General features: G+C 43.3%; 1 protein-coding gene across 4 annotated transcripts in view; it reads left to right on the top strand.

The window, feature by feature from the left end:
- The window catches only part of ASB11 (ankyrin repeat and SOCS box containing 11), a 24,369-nt gene extending 5,218 nt beyond the window's left edge, over positions 1-19,151 (top strand). For 2 of the 4 annotated variants that reach the window (XM_019665834.1, XM_019665848.1), the window contains exons 2-7: positions 4,669-4,748; positions 8,785-8,892; positions 11,281-11,431; positions 14,004-14,138; positions 15,670-15,861; positions 18,660-19,151. In XM_019665834.1, coding sequence (XP_019521379.1) covers positions 4,669-4,748; positions 8,785-8,892; positions 11,281-11,431; positions 14,004-14,138; positions 15,670-15,861; positions 18,660-18,784 — 791 coding nt within the window. In that variant the 3' untranslated portion in view covers positions 18,785-19,151. The remainder of the gene's footprint in view (positions 1-4,668; positions 4,749-8,784; positions 8,893-11,280; positions 11,432-14,003; positions 14,139-15,669; positions 15,862-18,659) is intronic. The other 2 variants (XM_019665839.1, XM_019665858.1) reach the window with 2 other exon arrangements.
- Positions 19,152-19,500: the final 349 nt, after the last annotated feature.

Below are 19,500 nucleotides of genomic sequence, written 5' to 3'. Positions count from 1 at the left end.
TGGTTAGGAGTTGGCTTGGGACGCCAGCTCTGAGCAGCAGGGCCCTGGTTCGGATCCCACATGAGGTCCAGTGACGCTGCGCCCTCTACAGCTAAGATGCTGAACAACAGCTCGACCTAGAGCTGGGCTGCCGTGAGTCGCTGGCAACGGCAGGACAGTGGGGCTGGCCAGCAGTGGGTGTGAGCTTTCGTGAGCTGCTGTGAACCGTCGTGAGCAGTCGTCCAATGGCCGGCGAGCGACTGCCTCACCCGGGAAGAGCGCAATGAGAATACCAACATGGGCCAGTGAAGGGATGTAATCCACAACTAGACTGAAGAACAAAAGGACAGCAACTTGTCTGTTTACCTTCCCGGATTCCCCAACGCTGTTCCCCTCCCCCAATTCCCATTAAAATCTTAAAAAAAATAAAGAGAATCGGAAAGCAGTGGGGTGGTGAGTGAGAGGCCCAGGACAACCCACCATGCTCTCTTTCTTGGTGGAATGGAAGACAGGCTTGCTGCGACTTCAGAAGCGTGGGGTGGGAGTAGGGGGCATCAGAGGGTGCTGCAGCAATGGGGAACATGAGGACAGGTGGCCAGATGCCAGTGCAGAGGAAAGGGGCCCAGGAGTGGCCCTGGTGTGAAAGCCAAGGCCACAGACCAGGAGTGAGATCTGCTGTCAAAGCTGAGTGTGCAGGACTGGCGGCCTCTTTCAGTTAACTGGGGAGACATCTGCCCTTTCCTCTGGCTTCTCCCCACTCCCAAGGCACCAGAGGAGCTGGCACCTAAAAGGAAGTGGGGACGCGTGTAAGAACACACCACACTTTAGCCTCCAGCTGCTCGGATGGCAGAGAGGCCCATACTCTGCCTGCCCTGGGAGTGGACAGATGAGCAGAGATTACAACTTTAAAGTGGACTGCCCAGCAGACTGGTGGTTTTTAAATCTCTGTATTGCAATGTGACGTAAACGCAGACAAGTGCACGAATCCTAAGCGAGCAGCTAGATGAGTTTTCACAAAGCAGACACAGTCGTCTACTAGCTCCAAAGGTCAAGAAACCATGTTATCAGCATGGCCCCCACCTGGCCGCCTTCCAGCCGGCCCCCGCCCTTCCTTGGGGTACTTAGGACTGCTGACACCCAGTGTGAATGTGGCCCGTTTTGTACTTTGTAGAAAAGAATCAGCACACTCTCTTGTGCCTGGCTTCCTTCTTTCCATGTTAGGCTGTGAGATGTCTCCAGGTTGTGTGTACAGAGCAGGTCGTATGGGTCTGATGAGAAATAGAAAGTTACTAGAAAAAGGGTAAAGGGGTGTGGTTCCTGCTTCCCAGAAGGAAAGGGTACATCACAGCCCACTTGGAGGCAAGTTAATTCTAAGTTAACAGCAAGTTACCACTTAAATCTTTTTATTTTTGAATCAAATATGTATAGTACCTTTAGGTGACTTGGGTGGACTGGTTATTGTTAGAACAAAAGAATAACAGGGCCACGTTTCTGGGTTTGCTCCTCACATTGATCTGGGTGCTGAGGTACCGTCCATGGGTGACATCTGTCCTCGCAACCACGGTGCCCACGTGCATTACCAAGAGCAGTTAGAGGAGAGAGCAGCATATTGGAAGTAGGCTTCACATGGAATGAGATGGAGATGCATTGGAAGAAAACCAAAGCTGAAGAATTGAGTATCACGTGTATACATTATCTCATTATGCAAATTATAAATTTCTACGAGACTTAAAAAGACTCCACTCATTAGCTTATAACCTACTCATGAACAAGTAGAGATACAAGCACAATATATTTTCATCTTAAAGATTTTATCTGTTTTTCTTATGAAAGCATTCCACATTCATATTAGCCGTATGAAAACACTAGTGATTATATATATATATATATAAATGTACATGTACATTTTTTTATTTTTTATTTTTATTTTAAAGATTTTGGGGAATTGGGGGAGGGGAACAGCACTGGGGACTCGGGGAAGGGGAACAGACAAGTTGCTGTCCTTTTGTTCTTTGGTCTAGTTGTGGAGGACGTCGCTTCACTGGCCCATGTTGGTATTGTGATTTTTGATTTCTTCCCAGGGAAGGCAGTCACTCGCTGGCCATTGGACAGCAGCTCACGGCAGCTCATGGCAGCTCATGGCAGCTCACACCCGCTGCCAGCCAGCCCCACTGCAGCATACGCCATCGCCGGCAATTCATGGCAGCCCAGATCCAGGTTGAGCTGTTGTTCACCATCTTAGCTGTAGAGGATGCAGTGTCACTGGCCCTCATGTGGGATCCGAACCGGGGTCCTGCTGCTCAGAGCTGGTGTCCCAAGCCAACTCAACCAACATGCCACTCGGCCAGCACCATTTTTTTATTTTGAAACTAATTTCAAAATGACAGAAAAGTTACAAGAGTGATACAAAGAATTCCTACTTCTCTTTGTCCACAGACCCCATTCATGTTTATCCAGCTGTCCTAATGTCCAATCCAGGGGCACACGCTGCCTTTAGATGTTGTGTCTCATCAGCTTCCTTCAGTGTGGAACAGTTCCTCAGTCCCTCTGTGAGCTGGTTATAGGACAGTTATTTTGTAAAATGTCCTCAACTTGAATTGGTTCACAGCATCCTCATGACTAGATTCGGGTTATGCATTTTAAGCAGGAATGTCACAGAAGCACGGTGTGTTCTTTCTATTATTCACGCCAGTAGTACGTGGTATCGGTCATGTATTCCATTAGATGGCAGTCTGCCAGCTTGTCTCCACCACTTCTGATGTTAACTTTGATCCCCTGGGTGAGGTGTGTCTACAATTTTGTTCCTCTGTAAAATTACCCATGTTCCCTAGATAACTAGTAATTATTTTGTAGGGAGATCATTTGAGTCAGATTCTATTTCTACATTTCTAAGTTGGAGTTCTACTCTAAGGAAGAGCTTTCTCTTCTCCCAGTTTATATAATATATTCATTTATATCAGTGATGACCTTTATTTAATAGGAATTAAATTATTTAATCTCTTACCATGATTTATGTTGATGCTCAAATCGTCCCATATTTGGCCAGTGGAAGCCCCTACAGGCCAAGCTTCCGTGTCTTTTTGACATTTTCCATAATTCACTGAGCATTTCCTTACTTTCTGGCAAGGTGTTTGAGGCCCATCTTATATTTTTGCTGGCCCAGCCCTGGAATCAGGCATTTCTAAAGGAGCCCTGGTTTCGGTGTTCTCAGTGCACACTGTGTGTGTGTGTGTGTGTGTGTGTAGCCACATTTTCATACCAATTGCTCCAATTTTAATCCAACCCTATGTGTGTGTGTGTGTGTGTGTGTGTGTAGCCACATTTTCATACCAATTGCTCCAATTTTAATCCAACCCTATTGAGTTCATTCTAGCTTTCCCCCTTTTCATAACCCAAAGGGTTAGAGAGGATAAAAATTGAGTTTTAGTGTAAGAAGACAGCTTACTGAAATGTTCGTAGCATTGGTTCCTATCAATTGGAAAAGTTCATGCTTTCCTTGAGGCCTCAAGCTATTTCAAATCTACATAATTCCATTTTTGGTGGGATTGTTTTTGCCAAGGTTGTGTATGGGGAAAACTGAATTCTTAATACCATCAGGATCATGATGGTATTAGATGGCAACCCAGAAAAGACTGGTTGCATTAAATTCAAATTGTATTACATGCAATTTAGTGTGTGAAGAGCACAGTTATAATTTGAAGAATGCTCTGATTTTGCAAACCAGAGTAGGTTTTCTTCCAAAATGGATGATTACCCTTTGGCGTGTTTGCTAGAGGGTTACTTCTCAAATGTCCATTTAAGCTGGTTAGTCTCATTTGCTGATAAGCAAGTACAAGAAAACGATGTTCCTGAGGCAATTCTGAGGCTACTCCCTGGAACACACACAGACTTAACCAAATGTACTCATATTGTGCACCTACCATCAGGGATGTATTTTATTGGCCTACTAAGACACCCAAGCACTTGTTAAATACTGGATTGCTATTACGTCATTTTACAGGTCAGGAAATCGAAGTTCGAGTAATTTTAGTAACTTAGCCATTTTTTTCAGAGAAAGTGGCCAAGGTAGGACTTGAACCGAGGCAATGTGGTTCCACTGGCCCCAGGCTTAGCCATCACACTCAACTGCCCCCAACCAAGTTGTTTAGGGAGAAGCTTTTGGAGGATTATATCATCTGAAAAACGACATTCTGCATTCTGATCATAGATATGCTTCATTACCAAATTGAAACAGGCAATTATGTAGGGAATTTAGAACAAGACCATTTTCCTGACCTGCTAGAATCTCCTTCATGGTGATAGGAAGTTGAGTCTTTAGGGTAGGGGTGAAGGTGAGAGGCAGGGGAAAAATGAAAGTAGGGATGCTCATTGTCCAGCTTTGCCCTTCATTTTGCTTTATGTAGAGCTATTGATTCAAGCACTGGGCAGTATTGATATGAACTACATCTATTGCTCGTTAAACTGCTCTAAAAAGCCAGAGATAGCCTGTGTGCTCTCCCCTCACCCATCACCAAGCTAATGGACTGCATACTGAGGCACCTGTCACCCTGAAAGTGGCTGACAAGAGAGCCTGATGCTTGTTATAAGCGTCTCTCCTCTTCCTCCAAACCACCTCTCACCATGGGTGGGCAGCATGACTGAGCTGCTGAAGAGTGCTGACCTTGGCTCTGAGCTTGATTTGTGTTTCAGACTGCTGGGCTGATCGATCCCCACTTCATGAAGCTGCGGCCCAGGGGCGCTTACTGGCCCTTAAAACTTTAATTGCACAGGTAAGAAAACCGAAGACTTGATCCTTTGTGTTTATGATATAATCAAGCATCTTTCTTTATTAGCTTTGCCTGTAGCAGAGGTCTGGCTTGCTGGGCCCCCGTACGGGCATTCTAGGTGTATGTATCTGTCACGTCCTGCGTGGCAAGGGCAAATGGGACACGAGAGGGGCGGCGCAGATTGAATAAGATCAAGAGACAGAAGTCAGATTTGACAGCAAGACCAAGGGACTCAGCCTAAGAAAGACTGAGCCCTGAATTAGGTCAATGCTTGGCATTTATTGAGAATTTTCAAAAGAAGCAAAACTGCAGAACAGTGAATCATTAACCGTGTATACGTGGGTGCCTTAAGGCTTGTTCCCATAACCGGACCCCTTTGTACTCCAACAAATGCTATGCCTTCGTACATCACTGCACAGTCCCAGGACACTCTGTTACATGTCCTCCCAGGGGAGACAACTGATATCATTCCATCAGGTCTCAGTTTTCCAAGACGCCCCCTGAGAGAGCTTTACAGATATCATTCCATCCGGCCTCAGTTTTCCGAGACACTCTCTCGACTACAGGGTAGGAGGCTAATGCAGAGGGGATGGTCGTGGGATTGGCTGTAAGGCAACATGTATCCTTTGACAGCTCACCATTTGTTTCTCCTGCCTCTCCATTCTTGGGATACTGGCTCATTTTCTGCCCAGTTCCATCCTTCCCCTTCGGGGCCTTGCTCTACTTCATCGGTAGTTTCCCTGTGGGTGTGATGGGGGATTCCCTCACATTTATGTTGCACTAACTCACCTTACACTCTCCCGATGTGCCTTCGTAGCAGCAGCCCTCAAGTTGCATCAGTCAGCTATTGCTGTGTAACCAGTCACCTCAAACCATAGTGGCTGAAACACAACACTTAGATTCTCATGGTTTCTGTGGGCCAAGAAACAGGTTACGGTAGCTGGGTGGCTCCGAGTCTCTTACAAGCTGTGAAGTTTCAGCCAGGGCTGCAGTCATCTCCTAGCTCGACTTGGGGAGAATCTGCTTCCAACCTCACCCATGTGGCTGTTGGTCAACTTCAGTTCCTTGCCACGTGGGCCTCTCCATAGGGTAACGCCTGCATCATGAGATGGCCACTGGCCTCCCCCAGAGAGAGCGTGAGAAAGTGCCTAAGAAGGAAGCCTCAGTATAACCTCATCTCCAAAGTGACGTCACTTCTGCCATAGTCTCCTCATTAGGTAGGTATGAGTCAGTAAATCCAGCCCACCCTCAAGGGGAGAAGAGGATACAAGTGAGCCAATACCAGCAAACTGATAACACTGTTTCAAGAGCGAACATTAAAATAGGTTGACAAACAGGTAAATCTTACTCCTTCGGGAAGACTTATTAAAGTCTTAGTTACCAAGGCTACTTTATTTTAATTTATGACTGTATCCCTGGCACCTTGAACAATGAATGGCGGCCAAGTAAATATTTGTGAAACGAATGAAAGCGTACACGCGCCATTTGTTTTGTTCTAGGCTCTATGTGTGGACAGAAGAGGTGAGTCATTGTATCTTTATTCCACATCCTAGTTACCACCGAAGCTGGCTTCCTTACCAGTTTCAGTTTAAACAGCTGGGCACACTGCTCTTTATTTGTGTAGGTGTGCCTTTTTTTCCCTCTCCTTTATGAATTGCGTTAGTTCTCAAGAAAGTACAGACAAAAAGAACACAGTACTGCCAATAATGATCAAATAGGTTTCATCGCTTGCTTATTTATTTTTAAGCATTTTAAATTGGATTGGATTAGATTCTTTTCAGATGTAATATATTCACAGAATTCAAAAATTAAAATGATATAAAAAGGTGCACAACGCAAAGGCTTGCTTCCACCTCCTCCCTCTCAGCCTCCCACCTCAATCCTTTTATGAGTAGTTTTAATAGGCTTTTCATTTTGGAATGATTTTAAAGAAGCCTTGTAAAGGTAGTACAGAGTTCCTGAATACCCTTCACTCAACTCATAGCGATAACATCTTACATAACCGTGGTTCTTTAGTTAGAAATAAACAGTTAACACTGGTGCAATGCCAATCACTGAACTGCAGATGATTGGGATTATATCAGTTTTCCCGCTAGTGTCCATTTTCGCTTCCAGGATTCAACCCAGGATACCACATTACACTGAGCACTTCTTTATTTTTAACTCTACTTCATACGCAATACGCACGTTGGTTTCTATAGTGTGCTGAAATGTGTAAGGAGCATTCTTCCTAGAGAAGTTCAACTTTTCCTAAGTACACCCTCACTTCTTTGCCCTCACACACTAGCCAAATGTATCCTATTTTTATTTTTCACTTTGTTTCACCTTAAGATAGTGTGGTGTGCTGAGTAAAACATTAAACTGAGGACCGGGAGCTCCTGGTTATCGAGCTGGCTGTCACCGACAGCTGGGGAGCCTCCAGTCTTATTAAGAAGTTGAATTTTCTGCTTCTGCGTTTTCTCACGCACCGCGAAGGGCATTCACGCTAGATGGTCTTTCAGGCCTGCCCAGCTTGCCGCTTCCAAAATTCCAGGTGTTCTGAAAGTTTGCGCTGATCGTTTTTTTTCCCCTGGTACATTACTGCCACCTTGTGGTCTAGCCGTTTTTCTTTTCTTGGACAGAAAATCAGATCACGAGAAAAGTAAAAGGGAAAGACTTTTCTAATTGCGTTAGATACCCAACTTGAAATACAATACATAGCACCGCTCTGGAGTAAATGATGTCATATTCAGGACATGAAAATGGACAGAACTGAGGAGGCACAGAGAGACCCTAAGATGAAGGGACAGGCACCACCACGGAGGTCTGGCAGGAGATGGTGGGTACTTAGGTTAGGGATTGGGGTTCGGGGACATGCACTAGGTTTGGGAAGCCTTCGGCAGGTGAATTACAAGGCAGGGAATCCAAAACAACTCAGCCTGGAAGGATCAATCAGGGACCTAATTCCCTTCATAGAGAGCAAGTGGAAATCATGGGACAAAGTGGTGAGGGCCACGTTCTTAAAATCAGGGCATGAAGTCAGACTGGGCCAGCAGCCGGGCCGGTCCTGTCGTCTGTCACCTGGACTCTAACATGAGAAAGGTGGAGCACGGCAGTGTGGGGAAGGGGGCAGTATGCTAGCACTGGGCCCCCTGGACCTGGGTAAGGAGATGGGGCTAGGAGAAACCCCTGGCGCCCAACCCTGGTATGCAGATGCCCCTGCACACAGCGGAGTTGTGGCGGACAGCAGCACTGCTACTGTGGCCTAGGAGCCCCGGGACATGGCCCACTTTACTTTCTTCTCTATAGCCTGGGGGTCATCCTTTTGTTCCCAATCTGATTCCGGCACTTTAAGTGTGTTTTCTCTTCCTTACGATTTCCTTAACATTTTCTTTAGCTTACTTTATTGTAAAAATACAGTACGTAATCCATGCAACATACAAAATATGTTAATTGACTATGTTATCAGTAAGGCTTCCAGTCAACAGTAGGGTATTCGTAGTTAAGTTTTTGGGGAGTCCAAAGTTACAGATGGATTTTTGACTGCGTGGGGGGTGGGGTTTGGGTCCCTAACCCCTGTATTGTTCAAGGTGTAACTACTTATTTTTTCGCCTTCCTAGCTTGAATTTTTTTATGCTTCAAGCCTTAGCTAAGTACTACCTAATTTGCGAAGTTTTTTCTTTCTTCCCAAGCCAGATTCAAGGATACCCCATGCGCCCAACTGAAATTTGAACATGCTTCCAGTACAGCAATATATTTTTGCTGCTTCCCGCCGCACCCCACCCCCATTTCTGTTTCCCCACTAGGTTCTTGGAGGAGAGAGACCTATGTCATAAGCTTTGAAGACCCAGGTACTAACACATTGCCTGGCCCAGAATGCTGAATAAGCATTTGCTGAATACATGAATTCAAGGCTCCCACGCCATATTTAGATTTCCCTGGTCATGGCCTCTATTCTGTGTGATCCCCACAGGCCGACAGAAACAGCTCCAACCATGTTGCTTTCATTGATTTTGCTAATGCAGCCTTTACCTTGAACCTACTTCTCTCCAAATTGTAGGGTGTCAATGTGAACCTCGTGACTATTAACCGGGTCTCTTCTCTCCACGAGGCGTGCCTTGGAGGTCACGTAGCCTGCACTAAAGCCTTGCTGGAAAATGGTGCACACGTGAGTACCACCCCTGCCCCACAGGTCAGTCTGCCCAAGTGCAGCTGCTACCATCTAGAAACATGACCTTCCAGACTGTTTGCCCGCTTTAGGTACAGGTGTGACCCCATCCGCATCCGCATTCCTGAATGGTCGGGAAAGCACTGCTGCTTGCCCCTCTTCTCAGGCTCCCTGCCCATTTGGGAACATTTAGATGAGGTCATGCACAGAAGCCTTTCAAAATTGCGATGCTAACTTTAGAAAAATCAGTTGAACTAAAAAGTAATTTGAACACTGATCTTGGAAAGTTTATTGTAAAACATTAAAAAGAACACATTTGAAAGAACAACAAAAACACTCTTAATTGAAAACCCTAAGTGAAGAACTGTTTTTATTGAGCAAATTATTAAAGCAAATGAGCTTCTAATAAATAATACATGGCAAAAAAACTACAAAACTCACTTTATCTTATTTTTAAATTCTCTCCAAGGAGTGTCTGAGGTGCGGTATGTAATCAGATATCAGAATATAGGCTTATAAAATTAAAACTTTTGAAAATCTCAGTGACATTTATTTAGTTGCCAGATACTGTTTTGTTGCTAATTTTGTTTTTAAACTCAGTCCTTGCATTCTTTGTTTCACGAGCTGCAATGTATTTAAGTGCTTAATGAAGATTTGCTGTGCATTTTATATGGAAGTTGGGTTTCTACATGTAGAACTGAATAGCAAAGTCTCCTGTGGGTAAACTGATTTCCCCAATGCCACTGTGGTTGTGTGTTTTCAGTAGGTAGCACTTACTTAAGTTACCACTTAGTCCACTTACGTGTAATGATGAGGTCAAGGTTGGGGGAGCGCCATTTCCTTTCCAGCTAGATGACTGGAGTCTCCGGCGGCAGTCTGTGAGTAGGAACTATCAGACAACATCGGGGAGGTTTTGTGAGGATCAAAGAGGAAGACATGGTCCCTTGTCTTTGGCAATTTTATGAGGGCACAGTCAATGCCTATGATATTATTTAATATTTACATCAAAATGAGAAGAAACAAGGGAAAGTTGGTCCATCAGTAGAAAATTCCTCAAAATTGACGGTCTCATGGGTACCTCAAACCCAGTGTATCCGTAACCGTGCTTATCATGCTCTTCCCCCTGGAACCGGCTGCTCCTCTTGGGTTCCCAGCCTCAGAGACCAGGTGAAGCAGATTCCTCGTTTCCGAAGCCCCAAACCTGGGATCAGCCTGTTTCTTCCATCTCCTCATCTGCTTAATCACAACATCCTTCTAATTTTACTTCCTAATGTTTCTCAAGTCTATGCTCTCCTTTGGCCTGCTCCTATAGTGGTCTACAACATTTATTGTTGTATCAAAATGATCTCTTCTTCTGTTTGTCTTCCCCGCTGGAATTCAACCTATTTAACCTATTCCTTATGATTTCCTTAACATTTTCTTTTCTCTAGCTTACTTTATTGTAAGAATACAGTACATAATACATGTAACATACAAAATATGTTAATTGACCGTTTGTTATCAGTAAGACTTCCAGTCAACAGTAGGCTATTAGTAGGTAAGTTTTGGGGGAGCCCAAAGTTATAGATGGATTTTTGATTGCGTGGGGGGTGCCTTACTCACTTTTGTTTCCCAAATGGGCACCTAATAGATGCTGAATGATGCTGACCTGAAATGACAGAGAAACTTACAGGAAATCAAATTAGAAGGCTTCCTGGACTGAGGAAGAGGATAATACTTAGTAAAAACAAATCAAACCAGTTCCACCAAGTATTTTTTAGGAAAAATGTAAATAGGTTAGAAACCCCTAGAATGTATACATTTACACGCATTTTCCCTGTCCTTGTCTGTCTCTGCCATCTCCGCATCTCATCTTTAGCTTTCTGGTTTAATGGGGCTGTCCTGGCACTGTGGAGAAATACCTTTTTTGTCTCTGAAAGAAGGAAATTAGGGATCCTGATTATTACAAGCATATATCCTTAGTTGTTGAAGGGATATGGTTTGACATGAAGCCCTCATTGTCTCACATTTCAGTCCTATCAGAACCTCCCCACCAGAATGCTTTGTTCCTGATGTTCTTTCCAATCTGTTGGGAATACTCAAAGATGCCTCCCACCCATGTTCTTAACCACCATACAGGAGCTCTTGTCAACGACTAGGAGGCTCCTAACAAGCTCTGAAATACCCCTGAATGTATTTGTAAAGCTTTGTCCCATTTTGTCTCAGCTGGAATGTCATTTATAGGTGAAAGTTGATAGGCTACTGGTGCCTAACTAACATAATGCTGCAATGATGTCGAGTTTCCTTGCTCAGTCACCAGCATGGGAAATTTCTCCAGGCAGATGTACAGGAATGCCACGTGGAGATGGTGATAAATACCAAATCCTTTTCGTCTTTGCCCATCACTAGGTCAATGGAGTGACGGTTCACGGAGCCACGCCCCTTTTCAATGCTTGCTGCAGTGGCAGTGCCGCGTGTGTCAACGTGCTGCTGGAGTTTGGAGCCAAGGCCCAGCTCGAGGTGCACCTGGCTTCCCCCATCCATGAGGCAGTGAAGAGAGGTGAGTCATCACATTACACACACACATTGGTGCACTCACTCCAGTCTGCATGAATCAGTGGTGTAGTGCTCACCATGCAAGGATCGCCCAGACCTTCACCAATAGACTGTGTGTGGCTTAGAAATCCCACAGCAGTAACTTCAGTTTGCCTGAATCTTCAGGAAATACCACAGGTCTTCTTATAACCTGGGGAGGGCTTTGTGTCTCAGAGGTCCCATTTCCTGGGGACAGTCTCTCAGCAGGCTGTTCTTGAGACTCTTTGCTGGTGTTTTGGTGGCAGCTGGTGCAGTCAAGACTACAGAGGTGACTTCCATGAGTTGTACTGTGCTTATGTCTCTGTCCTTACTAGAAAAGAATAGCTCATCCCCCAAGCCCATAAAACATCAACCACTAACATAAAATAAATTACGAAAGTGTCTGAAAGCGAAGGCTGATTGTCTCTCTAATGAAAGATTAAACATAATTGTCCACAACAGACAATACACTCTAGAGGATATGATGACTTCAGGGTCATTAATGATGGAAAAGAAAGGTGCAAATTTTAAAAAGCATGGCACTAGAAACCATGAAATTGACTCTAGAGTCCTGTGTTCTCAGTTACTTTTGAAATGAGGGAAAAGAGTAAAATTAAGGAATTTAAAAATTATATGCATAGATTAGACATGAACAAGAAGATGCCATTGAAAGGCCAAGGCCATTTGTCAAGGTCACACCTAAAGAGCAACATTTCTGTGTGACCCAGGTGGCATAATTGGGGATGAAAGATTTGCCCCAGGTTATTAAATATGTCCTTGGTAATTTTTTTGCAGTGTATTACTTTAAATGTTACAAAAGACCTAAATCTCAATGTGTCTATGGTTTTGATGTCTCACATATATTTAATAAACAATTATTGATTAATGACTGATGTTGGCCATTTCCCAAACTTCAAGTAAGTCTTTTAAGTTGTAGGGAAATAGTCTACTTTGGAAATGATATAGAAGTCTTTAAGTTTTTTAAATATGGATTTGAAGTAAAAATTAATCTATTATTTGCATTTTATCCAAACATGTAAAAGTAGATAAATATTGGGAATGGTTTGAATTGCCTGAGTAATTCTGCAGTGCAGGGATGGTTATATATGGAGTGTTTGGTATCTGTGTGCCTATAAAATATATATATATATATATATATATATATATATATATATATATATACACACATGCTTATCGTAAACACATGAATCCATGTGTCACTCCATATTTTTTTCTGTATCATAAAAGCACATTAGGGACCAAATGTCACAGAATGGGAGGATGAATAGAAAATTCATTATCTTACATATTGTTACACTAGTGCTAATCATTTGACTTTTATATTGGGTTGTCAGAAAAGACGTATTTTTTCTATGTGTTTTGTTGCAAAAATGCGTCATGACTTTTCTGACAATCCAATATATTCATTAAAAAAATGTATTTAGTTTTTTATATTAGTTTCAGGTATATATTCATTTTTTAAAGCTTCTCGAGAATACTTAAATTTAACTCAAACTAGGCTCCGTTTCGTCTGCAAAAAAAAAAGACAGGAATTACTCAGAAATGTTTGTTAGATACCCTGTATTTGCCAGGAAGTTTTAGGTACTGATTAGATACTATTTCTAGATTCTTAACGCTTTAAACCTCTATAAATAAGCTGGGTCAGTCTGATCAATATTTCGACATATCAGTGCTACAACCCAGGTATAATGTTTACTTATGTGAACAAATAGTTTGCACAGAATCTTTATTTGTACCTTTTAATGCATATTTATCCTTAACTCAGAATTTGTGGTAAATCCAGCAGGTTTGAGATGAAGCTCACTTTTGTGCTATCTATAAAGAAAAGGTTGGTTAAGTTAATCAATGACGATAAGATTTTTTTCAGGAAACATTTAAATCTTCAAAGAGAACAAACTCTACAAGCTCCCACTGATGCCGCTGAAACATTCGCCCCTGAACAAAATCATTCATATGCTGCAAATGAACCATGTCTGTCTGTTCATTGGGCAAACTCTCTAAAGAGAATGCTTGGTAAACAGTTCTTGTTAGCCATTGAATCGGAAAGTACATTTAAATATATTCTCTACTTGAGGTTTTTAACTAATTCTCGTAGGTATCTTCCAGGTTAACCAAAATAAGGAGGTTTTACTGCGGCATGGTGAAGAGAATGAGACATTTGTAATGGGGCGGGATCAGGGCTGGGCCTGGAATTTGAACACTGGCTTTTCAGAGTAATAATAGGCTGAGTCATTGACCCCTCTGGGTCTTCCATTTGTAAATTGGTGGCCTCGTTCTACAGGATTTCAGCCCTTCATTTAGTTGGAGGTACCTCAGAGGCTGCAAAGAGGAATTTAAGTGGGGAAAGCGTGGGCATGTTTCCCTTTCTAATGGTTTTATTTTGGAGACTTCTAAGATTTCCAAAAAAAAAAAGGTTTTTTTTTCCAGCTTAAAACATGTCTGTTATTTCTAAAGCCCATTCCAGGTAAGCGAACCTAGAATTCTGTGAGTAGTCAGTATATCCCTTACTTGACTCAGGTTATCTTGTGCTCCACCAGGTCATCGAGAGTGCATGGAGGTTCTGCTGGCAAATAACGTTAACATTGACCAAGAAGTGCCTCAGCTCGGAACGCCCCTGTATGTGGCCTGCACCCACCAAAGGGTAGACTGTGTGAAGAAACTTCTAGAGTTAGGTAACTTCCAGAAATCTTGTCATGAGAAAAACCTATTGCTCTTGTTGGTTTTCCATGGCTTCGAAGATGAAGTTCTTGTCAGGCTGGACAAAATTCTGACAGCATTTGATGCTTGAATGCTTAAAACAGAACTTCTCCAGAGAAATGAGTGTCTGTATATTTTAGCTCTGCTTCCTTTGATATTGGCTCCATTTACTTCGTATGGGTCTACCTGGGGGTCTCAAGAGAGAGGCAGAGTCTCTTTCCTGTAAGTCTTAGGGGAAAAAACAATTGTATTTCCTTGGCTCTTTTTGAGTCACATGCTCAAGGGAATGCAATGCACTAATTGGCTTAGGCCTAGATTTCAGTCTACACTGCAGTGTGAGGTTGTGGGGACAGTTTTCCCACAATGAGACCAAAAGCTGGCCAAAAGCTACCCACAATGAGACCGATGATGAAAAGAATCACACAGAGACGTGCGGGTGGAGGGGCTTTTGCCTGACGAAAAGACCCCGAGGGTCGTTCGCATCTTCCTTTTATTGAAGGAGACAGACAAAGCCCTTTCTAGGATCTGCGTCATAAGCGGGTGATAAACGGATGTGGGGGATAAGCAGTCAGTACATAGGGGGTTTCCTTGTTCCATCCTGAGCCCCCTTAATCTGTGTCTCTGGCCCTATACATACTGCCCCTTTCCTATCTAGTCCTTGAGCCGTTGCCAGCCTCCTTCGGCTGACGCGTACCTGAGTTGCTGTCTTGCTCTGGCCTTTCAGAGCAGGTGCCCTGCAATATTGCAATCCAGTGCTGTGTCCCTACACTGCAGTTGTTGGGCTTCACTGGAAAAACATGAACTGGGAATCACAGGGGATTGTTCCCCAGAGGGAACCTGGGTGTGGTTACCAGGAAGATGCTGGATAGTAAAAACAACAGACATTTGCCATAGACTACATTAGATCAATACTGCTAAGTTATTTAGTAATTTTTTTTAATTCTAAAAGGCATGTCCAGAAGCAGAGTCCAGGGGAGAGTGAAATGTCTTGAAACTATTATTTGTTTAAAGATTCCCCCAAATTAGCCACTGACATAAAAATGGAAATTATAGCAAGAACCTTTAAATAAGAATTTTTATCTCCAAGATTTTTCTTGCCTTTTTTATCTGCCATCATATACTACTCCCATAGCAATTCAGAAATCTTTTTTGTGAGCCCTGAATAATATAAATAATAAATAAACTTAGCTTTCTCCTTTGCCAAAAACCAAAATTACTCTCTGTAAAAAGAGCTGCAAATATTTAATTTTGTATGTCACAAAGTTCATATGCAAAAGGAAGTAAAGTATTTAAAATGACTAAAAATATTTTTATTCACTTTTCTTACAAAATATTTTGAAACTGTCTTAATAGGCATTGCTGAGGTTCTAAACTTACATCACATTTTCAAAGATTTGTCAAATATGTCATGGCATTTAAGATGTCTTTACAGCTACTAGATTTTAGGCTCATTGTGTTTCTACATTTGACATTGAGTTCTGAATTGTGGCCATCTCTTTTGTGAAGGAGCCAATGTTGACCACGGCCAATGGCTGGACACCCCCCTCCATGCTGCAGCAAGGCAGTCCAGTGGGGAAGTCATCCACCTGCTGACAGACTACGGAGCTAACCTCAAGTGCAGAAATGCTCAGGGCAAAAGTGCACTTGATCTGGCGGCCCACAATAGCAGTGTGGAGCAGGCGCTCCTGCTGCGTGAAGGTAGGGAAGGGCTGGGTGTCCATTTCTGGTCCGTAACGCATCTCTCTCTTCTTCCTATCTTGTCTTAGACTTTCTCGCCTTTTTCCTTTTCTCTTTTTAATTGGAACTGGTATGCAGGGGGTGGCATGTCCTAGCATCACTGAGATGGGATTTTATATGCTGTATATATTCACTTATAATCAAAGGGTATTTACATATAACTGGTATGTCGCTTGGTATTTTCCATAACAAGAAAATAATCAGAGAACTTTGTTTTCACCGTGAAAAGGTTGAACTGCTCCATCTCTCCTGGCCTAAGCATACAGTTGAGCAGACCAAACTCTGCTTTTTAATACCTAGAGGCGATTCAGGGAAAGTTAGAAATACTTGAGTTAGATGATAAGGTGGACACTGAGTGTGTATTTCAGAAAGGAGACCAAATGGTGCGGTTGTTTGCCTGTTCTCCAGATCAGGGAGTAGGTGGGTCTGCATTCCTCATTGCCTCACTCCCATTTCTACCATGAGCTAATGCAGCTACACATGCCAGCGGAGGAAGGGCGGGCCTCCAGAGTGCTCTGTATTCCAAATTCCAAAGAGAACCATGTTATGACCATACAGAAAGAGAACACTATCAGAGCCTATATTGATCATTTGTATGCTCGGGAGAATATTAACCATAATAGTAATTATTCATCTTGACGTGTGTCAGGCCCTGAACTAAACTCGAAACATAGATTACCTCCTTGAATTCTTAAAACTTTAAGGTAGCAAGAACTTTACAGTAACTGATGCTGTCTCAGTTCATCGGAACAGAGAAGCGTGAAGAAATGGGCTTGCAGAAGGTTACACGGCCTCTGAGAAGCAGAGCCAGGATACTAAGCAAGCAGCCTGACCCCAGATTGTGTTATTAATGTTATCATGGCCCAATCGTGAACCTTCTGGAACAGTTTCTAGTGGAAAAGGGTTTTCTTTCCCTCGCTAGTTCCATTTTGTGAAACCACCCCCATGCCTCATATACCTTCCAAGTGGAATGTTCGGTTCAATACTTTTAGGCATACTCTCCAGGTCAGTGCTTCCTAAGCTTTAAAGGAGCACAGAAATCACCAGGGGATCTCATTGAACTGCAGATTCTAATTCAGCAGGTTCTGTGTGCCCACCAGGCTCCCAGGTGGTGCTGATGCTGCTGGCCTGAAGCCACACTTTGAGTTCCACTGGTCTAGATTATTTCCAATGGTCTGTCATTAATGATTGTTCTTTTATTTGAATCTCCACTTGAAGAATTAGTATCTTCCTTTACCAGTCCCCAGTTTGGAAATACCAGGTACAGGAAAACCTTGGATTGCACGTGTTCCGCAAGACGAGCAAACATTTCTAATACATTTTAACGTGGTAAATGAGCGATGTCTTGCAATACAAGTAGTTTCTTTCTGGAACAAATTATGCTCGCAAACCAAGGTATTTCTGTACTTTCCAACTATTAGCTGAGAATATAGTTTATAGCAGTTGTCACATTTCCTCTTTTCTTCCATCAAAAATGTTTCCGGGTCCAGGATTTGTATTACTTATAAGCAAGCTCCTCTGTCCTCATAAATATAGCCACTTGCTCTAGAGGGATGAACACCAGCTGTGTCAGAGATCACTCTGGTGTCTGAACTTGTCTAGGCAAACTGGCCAATTTGCTGCATTACTGTTTCCAGAGGAGCTTTCATTGGGTGACAGGTAGGGATGCTTTCCACTCTGGCTTCCCAAGATTTTAACTAAGGGCGATTGTTTGTTACTCCAGGTAGCTTTCTATATCACATGGATGCTTCTTGGCGATATCAATTCAAGTGTTATCTGGCTGTTGGTACATACAGTCCGCCATTTCTCATGGGCATCTTTGTAAGATGCCATTACAGTAGGGTATTCTTGAAAAGGAAAGCTTTGTATAGTCCACTAATTACATAGGTCCACTTGAAGAGATTGTTATTGATAGAGTCGGGTTAGGAAATAGTAGGACACTACAAATGTCCTGTATAACTAGCATTCCAGCCCAAAGCTCCTTCATGCTACTCACTCATATTTTGGACTCTTGTTAGTTTATATTCCTTTAGGACTTAAAGCCATTCAAGTCCTAAATGATGACTCCGTGAGACTTTGTGAGACAGAGGTTCAGGGTATAATGGGGTCTGAGTGAACTGGGTCCTTTCTCCAGATCCTCTGTTGAGCTGGGATCCTTGAGAGAATGGAGGGCCCTCCGAGTGTGAGTCGGAACCCAGCCAGCACTGCCTCCTGGGCAGCTAGAGCCAGGCAGTCCAGGAGGACGCTGAGGTCTGTGTGCCAGCCCCCCCGCCCCCCATCTCCTGATGCGCCTCTGTGACCACGTAGGCTGGGCTTCCTGCTGATGGCCTCTTGACAGTTGTCCCTCGTTCTGCAGCTCTGCCTTGGGGTCCTGCATGTTTAGTGCTTCTATTTGTGTCTTCTCAGCCAGTGTATCACCTCCATTGGCACATGCGGTACAGGAATAAAGTGCATTCCCTTTAGACCCCACACTTCATTTCTAACTTGCCTCTGGTTGGCATCATTCTTCAGTATCAGTAATACAATACCACTGGAGGCTTAGCTAAAGAAACATCCCCACCCAAGAGGCAAACCGGGATCCCTGTGTGTATTGAGTGTCTGCCACCTCGCTGTCTAATTCCTGTGCAGATCCATCTTCTCCTAAGTTTTTAGAAAGTTTCAGCCTCTTCCAGTCCTCTGGTCGCCCCTTCCCACCCAACCCCCACAACCATCCCTGCCCCACTGTCATGAGGCTCACACCATTTTAATTCCTTCCTCAGGCCCGCCTACTCTTTCCCAGCTCTGCCGCCTGTGTGTCCGGAAGTGTTTGGGTCGAGCATGTCATCAAACCATCCACAAGCTACATCTTCCAGAGCCACTGCAAAGATTCCTCCTCTACCGGTAGTCCCAACTGTCCATGGGAAGTTCTTGGAAATAATCAGGTTGTTGCCTGCTGTACCCGGGGTACCTAGTATAGATGCGCAACAGCTACACTCACAGTATCTTCAAATGAGCTAAGCCAGTTAGAGAGTAAATTCCTGATGAATCGGTATACTTGGGGAGTGAAAGCTCCTGGTTACTTTAATGTTCTCAGAAACTTTTTTGTTTTTAGCTCTCAGTGTTAGGAAACTTTAAAAAACTGTTAGTGGAGTGAAAATAAGTTAGTTTTGAAGACTCATGATCTTCAGTTATCTAAGGGTCACCATCCTGAATATCGTGCACAGACATGTAAATCTGGGTGAATAAAACTATGATGAGTCTAAGTATTCCAAGATGTGTTTCCGATTTGGTTCCTCCCTCCTTCCCCCTTTCTTTCCTCCTATGAATAAATCTCTTCTGTAATTGTGATTTCCTTGCCTTTTTTATGTATATAAAAATGCTACATACTATAAAAACATCACAGTTGAGACTTCCGGTTACTGAGGTTCTGGTTGAGAAGAGATTAGCTCACCTGGAGATTGGGGTCTATTGCTCATCACTTTTGATATTAGATGTTGTTCTTTGAAGTAGGCACTGGGCACTCCCCCTGCCTGAACCCACAGGCACGGTTTGATGCAACCCAAGCATCCATCTATTTATTTTCAAAGTCAAGAGTCCCAGGGTTTTTGAAATAATTACATG

The sequence above is a fragment of the Hipposideros armiger genome, unplaced genomic scaffold (assembly GCF_001890085.2).
Source record: "Hipposideros armiger isolate ML-2016 unplaced genomic scaffold, ASM189008v1 scaffold_13, whole genome shotgun sequence".
Lineage (NCBI taxonomy): Eukaryota > Metazoa > Chordata > Mammalia > Chiroptera > Hipposideridae > Hipposideros > Hipposideros armiger.
The sequence above is the reverse complement of the archived record's forward strand: the minus strand, read 5'-3'. Positions and strand labels throughout refer to the sequence as shown.